The following is a 6,547-nucleotide window of genomic DNA, read 5'->3' on the forward strand; positions in this document are numbered from 1 at the left end:
AACAATCGTGGAAGGCCCAGATGGTTGCTATAACGTCTATATATATAAAAAAGGTATGGTGGTGAAAAAGCCTATACAAACTAAGGAATATAAGAAACCAAGACATAATTGAACATATCAATATTATCTTTCAACATTAGGTATATGAGCTTATGTCTAATAGGTGGAAATAAATATTCCATATAATAACATATTCAGTGTAATCTCTCTAGAAAAGATGGTGTGTATAAAAATTTAGTTCTATCATGTGAAGATAGAGATACGATAAATATTAAGTATAAAATATCAAATTTTCATATATTCAAAAAAGTCAAAACCCTATTCAAAATTCAAAATTTTCAAAGTTAAATGCAGAATCCAACCTATCAATCGAAGATCCAGAAAAAGAAAAATCAAATTTCTATGGGTGTCCTAATAATTGCTAATGGGCAATCTGAGATGATAGAAATGGGAAAGAGGTGACCACATTAGTTATTATTTACCTAAATGGTACAATTTAAGAACATGTGAGTAAATACATGAATCGACCAAATAATAAGGTTATAATAAATAAATTTGTAAAAAATTAAGCAATAAAAAAAAGAAATTGAACATTTGTATTATGATATTAGATTGAGTTGTCCTGAGCTCCGATGCAATTAACGGACAATCTCGTCAAAAAAGAAACTTAAAATAAAAAATTACTTAAAACCTTAGAGAACTTGATAAATATGGACCCAAATGAAATGGGTCAGTTGTCAACATTATAAGAGCAAACAACACGAATTTCACTAGCTTAGGTCCCCTCACAATAGTTCTGAAAAATTACCTTCCGTACTACTTTTCATTCGCAAGATATATGTATCTAATATATGCGGATCAAATTAGGTGTAATTTTTTTTAGATACATTTTACCCAAACGGGATTTGCATCTATCTACAATACACTAGTTCTCTTGCTTACATTTCTCCTCTCTCCCATGTTTCTCTCCCTATGTATCCGTATCTTAGAATAGAGTAGATTGGTATATAAGATAGAAATATATTTATAATTAGGTAGAATTTTCCTTAATATAACACATATTCTTATATATCATCCAGAGAATATTTAAATGGTCAAAATACTACCAACAAGAGTTGTGGTGGAATTGTAAGTACTCATTCATTCTTAACCAAAGATGTTGGGTTTGAGTCTCTCGAAATACAAAGTCACCTTTGTTAGGGAGTGTTTTACCCCTAGTATGGGACTTTCCGGCGCAAATCCAAATTTAGTTAGACTTCAATATGGATACTGAATACCTGATGGGAAAAAAATGATCAAAATGCCATACTACTAAGTAATGAATAAGTTGAAGAACCTTTCATCACATGCACCAATTGGCACATTTAGTCTTTTCATAGTTAACTTACAGAAGAGATTAGAAACCAGCAACATTGAAAGATTGGATGATAAAAGAAGACAACTATTTTATACTTACACTTGCAATGTGGAAAGAAAAGAAAAACTGGAGCTAAACTAGATTTCTCTTTATATCTACATCTCCCCCTTCATCAAAAAACAAAGGCGAAAAATTTAATAGTCAGATCGGAGGAAACTCTCATAAGCTGTTCCTTTTAATGTCTTATTCACATCATCCCAGTTCTTGACATGTTCCTGCAGTGGTCCGCTGTGTATCTTAACTTGGCGGCTAGTTAAATTCATTTGTGGCAATCTTAAAAACTCTATAACGTCTTCTAATTTCTGCAAATAATCCAGAAAATAATGAGCAACACAAAAGAACAAGTATATTTACGGATAACAAGGGAAACGAATGAATGAATTAGCCCTTCAGTCATTTAGTGCCCAGACAGTTGGTCAAGTAAAGAAAGTAGAAGGGCCAAAAACTATCCTCTACTATATGAAACGTCTTAATTTTATCCTTTGTTATACTTGGTTGCAAGTCATATCTTTACCGTTAGCAAATTGACTAGTAACTGCTGGACTCTAAGGGAGCTCCAACAAGAAGTATAACAGAGGGTAATTTCAAACCATATAAAAGACAATTCAGTAAATTTGGACCTTCGTCCTGAAGTCCACACTGGAACACCTTCAAAAGTCAAGGACAAATATGAGACGACTTACTAATGGCAAGGGTATGAATGGAACCGAAGTATAAAAGAGGGTAAATCAAAATGTTTCGAGTCAGTAGAGGCAAATTTCTTTGCTTAGGGAAAATTCAACAGAGTGCATACAATGTGAACAAGAAACTTGACTAGATATATCAGTTCATATGAGAAATTATCTAAACTTCTTGGCTTTAAATACATGCAGTGATTCATGACAAAATGGTTATAGACTTATAGTTTCAGAAATGTATATTCTTACCGTGTGGTCTTTGATAAGATCTTCATAATACAAAAATATGCTCCGAGTACTGTTGAAGTACTCCAATGCCTCCTTGGTTGACGCATCCATTCTCTTCAAATCTGTGATTAATAATGTTGTATTGATTTCTGGTTTATACTTTGCAAGAGTGGAAGCCTAGAAAAAGCCGCAAAATGATCAGACTGTATAGTCTTATGACACAATAGGGAGTAATGGATTGAAGGGGTTACCTCCTCAGTTGAGTGCACATGAGACTTGTGTGTTCCATTCAAGAGTCTAGCATAACGATCATAGGAATTCGCAAGCACTGAAACCATACGGCGCAGCAGATTCCTTCTAAAAAGAAATATTACGGAGACACCTTTGTTGTTGAAGTACTCAACGATTTCCTTGTGATATTGTATCAACCCCTGCATTTGTCAAGATTGGTCAGTCAATTTTTCCGGGATAAGCATTTAGACTGAAGACATTGTATATCGAATATTCTGCTAGATCATACTCTACGCAAGAAAGGCTGTAAATAACAAAATGTAGCATATTTATAAGAGCTGTTATACAAAGCACACATTTTTCTGTTACGCCGCACACAGATGAGTGCTGACAAATACACCAACTAATTTGATGAGACGTAATCTCAAAATACCATTCACTTGATGCACGATCAACAATACTAATCCTAAATGGATCTCTACCATGATTTTATTACTCCCTCTGGTTTCAATTTGTTCGTCTTACTTTCCTTTCTTAGTCCGTTTCAAAAAGAATGTTATTTTTCCTTTTTGGCAACTCTTTAGTTTCAACTTTTCATGTGGCAGGTTTAATACCATAAGATTAAAAGACATTTTGATACATTCTACATATCTTTAGTTTAAGACTACAAGATTCAAAAGTATTCTTTACTTTCTTAAATTTCGTGTCAAGTCAAAATTAGACAAACAAATTGAAACGGGGAGGGGAGTATATGCAATGCTGTATAGAAAGCTAAAGGTTCTCAAGTACAATATAAATCTTATATGGTGAGATAATAATTTTTTAATCTAAATGACACAACCTGACCAAATCTAACTCAGCCAAAAGTTTTCTTGTGGCACAATCAGTAGCCAGATGAAAACTTTAAAACAATTTATGAAAAGATAACGATTTAGATCAAATCCTCTCCAAAACAATACAAGGAATTGGAATCTCCCGAAAATAAATTCTAGCGCTTTACAAAGGGTATTCTACTTTTATTGTGGACATGAAAAATCAAAACCAGCCAATGCTAATCCTTAGCCAACTTTATAACATTATACAAAGTTACTTACAATAATATTAAGCGTCCATAGCACTATTCCAAACGCCAAACGGAGTTGAGCGTTCTCTGCCCATTCCATTTCTCAAAAAGCTCTGTTAAGGTAAAGGCGCCATCCACTATTGACAACTAAGTGTTTCAAAAGGCAAAGGATCTCCCTATCTCAAGGAGTCTATTGGTGTTTGCATTTAAGTTGTCTGAAAATCTCAAAACTATGAAAGAACCATAAAAGATAAACCACTTTCTTCAAGTGTGATCAACTATTGATCAAAAATGTCTACCCTTCCTCGACATTTTTATCCCTGGCTACAACTTAGCCAAACTTTAAGTTTAAGACATGGAACAGAAAGCATGTGAATTAACAAAATGATTTTACCTGATTAAGCATCCATTTGAAGCCAACTGCAGCTGAACAGTGATTCTTGGAAGCACTGGTGATCAAATCCAAATTATAAACCATGTCCAAAGTCCTCAGGATTGAGGAAGCATTTTCTCTTCGCTCTTTGACAGAGAAAATTTCACCATTGGAGGTTATATTAATATGACTATTTAATAGTGTCTCAAACCATCCACTCCCAGACCTCTGTGCTGACAGAACGGCAAACAGACGTACAGGATTACAGGAACATTCAGCCCTACAATAGATAGCCAAAGGAGATGAAATGACTAAAAAGACAAATTTGCAGAAAGACTGAAGATTAATAAGCAAATCTAACTAACTCAAATACCTACCTGCTAAAGGTTTTCGGTTTAGGATAATGCAAGTACGGAATCTGAGATCGATCATATTCATGACAAGGCCTTTCTACAACTTCAATATTCAAGAGTTTTCTTGTTGTCTCAGTGTTATTTTGTTTAAGACAGGTTGAACAGATATAAACACCACAAACCATTGCAAACACTATAACTATTATCCTTAACAATGCCGGAGATTTCTTGGGAGGTTTTATGATGAGAGCATCCTGACATTCAAATAAAAGAAGGCTATAATGAAGTAGGTGGAAAACAAAATTGCAACACAAATACACCTCTAATCTATGTTGCTCAGACTCTTCAAAGATTTCATCGGGTACGTGTAAGATCCTCCAAAAGTAGTGCATTTTGGAGGATCCAACACGGTGTGGCAACACTTTTGAGTGTCCGAGCAACATAACCTCTAATCACGGCCTATTGAGCAATTAAACTTAAAAGGCTTGAGGGACAAGGAAAACTGTTATTGAACAACCACAAGTTATTTTTCATATAATGTATCAATTGAACATGAGACTATAACATGTCAATCTGAGTTATTCCATAAAATTTACCTCCAGGAAGTCAAGGACCATCAAAAAGAAAATATGAAAATGTTCTCACCAGCAATACATTTTCCTTAGCTACTGTTTGGCCATAAATTTTTGGGGTAGTTCTTGAAAATTTATCTTCAAATGTTTGTTTAGCCACCAAATTTAAAAATCTCATTTTCAAATATTCTCAAGTTCTAAAAAAGAGTTTTGGGGACTTCCATTCACAACATTTCAAATTTTTCCAAGTAAATTACATATCCAAACACAACCTCAAATTTCGAAAATCACAACTTCAGAAACTCAAATCTTCAAGTTTCAACTTCAAAATCTAAGGTCAAACATGAGATAATCGTTTCTTTGAGAACTTAACCAATACTCAAGTAAGTATTTTAGCTGAAAAATTGCATTTCACAACAACCCCACGAACAAACAGCAAAAAAAAAACAAATTATTTTTCTTTCACTCTGTTTAATGCGAAACCAAGAAAATGAAACCCCAAAACAAAAACCAAAAAAAAATCAAAACTCAGATCACAAAAATACAGTAAATTTCTCATTGAAACCAGCTGTCCACCATAAATTCACATTCTTGCAAAAACCCAGAAACCAATTAGTAGAGGGGAGGATAGTTCAGCTTCAACAAGATTGTAAAACTCACTAAGAAGTACTTTTTAGCTGGATCTCATACACAATATACTCAAAAATAAAGAGAAAAAAAGCATACCTTTGTAAAGAAACAAATTTCTTCAGCCATTATAGTTGAGCTATAAATCAAAAGGGTCTTTCTACAGAATCCTCAAATATACAGAGACCCCTTCATTTAGTGAAATTGGAAGCTTTATTTGAATGAATTTATAGTGAGAACAAGTGTTTTTGGAAGTATGGAGCTTGTCTTCTTTACTTGTATTAATGCCGTAATCTACATGGAGCCATTTTAGTTTAAAATGTTATAATAATATTTCTCGATTTTGCCGCTGTCCAACTCACACAAGCACCATCTTTCTTTTTCTATTTTTCTTTGTTTAACGGTGGGATTCGGCAGAGCAAACTCATTTAACACCCGATAATATATTCAGTATAATTTCATAAATAAAGCATAAAAAATATAGATTTTTCCTTATCTTGTGATTTAATGACGAGGTTAGAGTGTAAATAAATTTTATGGTACCAAGTGGTTAAAGTGTAAATAGATTTTTCCTTAAAAAATTTAATAGTATGAAGAGGTTAGAATGCAAACAGATTTTATCCTAATTTTATGGTATGACGAAGTTGGTGTATAAATAGATTTTAATCTTATTTTGTGATTTATTTAATGAAGTTAGGATGTAGGTAAATTTTATCGGATATTAGGTATGAGGAGGTTAAGAGTAGATAGATTTTTTAATCTTTATTTTGTTGTATGATAAAATTAAAATATAGGCCGATTTTATTCTTACTTTATGGTACGGGAAGGTAAGATTATAAACAGATTTTATCCTTATTTTATGGAATGAGAAAGTTAGAGTGTAAACAAATTATATTGTTATTTTATGATACAATGAAGTTAAAATGTAGGGAGGTATGAAAAATTAGAGTGTAAATCGATTTTTTATCCTTATTTTATGGTATAATGAGGTTAGAATGTATGATGG

The 6,547-nt window shown here is 32.9% G+C and overlaps 1 protein-coding gene across 1 annotated transcript; it reads right to left on the reverse strand.

The window, feature by feature from the left end:
• Nucleotides 1–1,330: 1,330 nt before the first annotated feature.
• On the reverse strand, nt 1,331–5,856 carry LOC125859985 (uncharacterized). Its single transcript, XM_049539848.1, has 6 exons — nt 5,641–5,856; nt 4,367–4,596; nt 4,011–4,269; nt 2,574–2,753; nt 2,344–2,499; nt 1,331–1,719 (listed from the first exon to the last, which is right to left on the reverse strand). Exons 1-6 carry the CDS (start codon nt 5,668–5,670, stop codon nt 1,552–1,554), a joined length of 1,023 nt encoding a protein of 340 aa, XP_049395805.1. The 5' UTR covers nt 5,671–5,856; the 3' UTR covers nt 1,331–1,551.
• Between the last annotated feature and the right edge of the window lie 691 nt (nt 5,857–6,547).

The sequence above is a fragment of the Solanum stenotomum genome, chromosome 3 (assembly GCF_019186545.1).
Source record: "Solanum stenotomum isolate F172 chromosome 3, ASM1918654v1, whole genome shotgun sequence".
NCBI classification, from domain to species: Eukaryota; Viridiplantae; Streptophyta; class Magnoliopsida; order Solanales; family Solanaceae; genus Solanum; species Solanum stenotomum.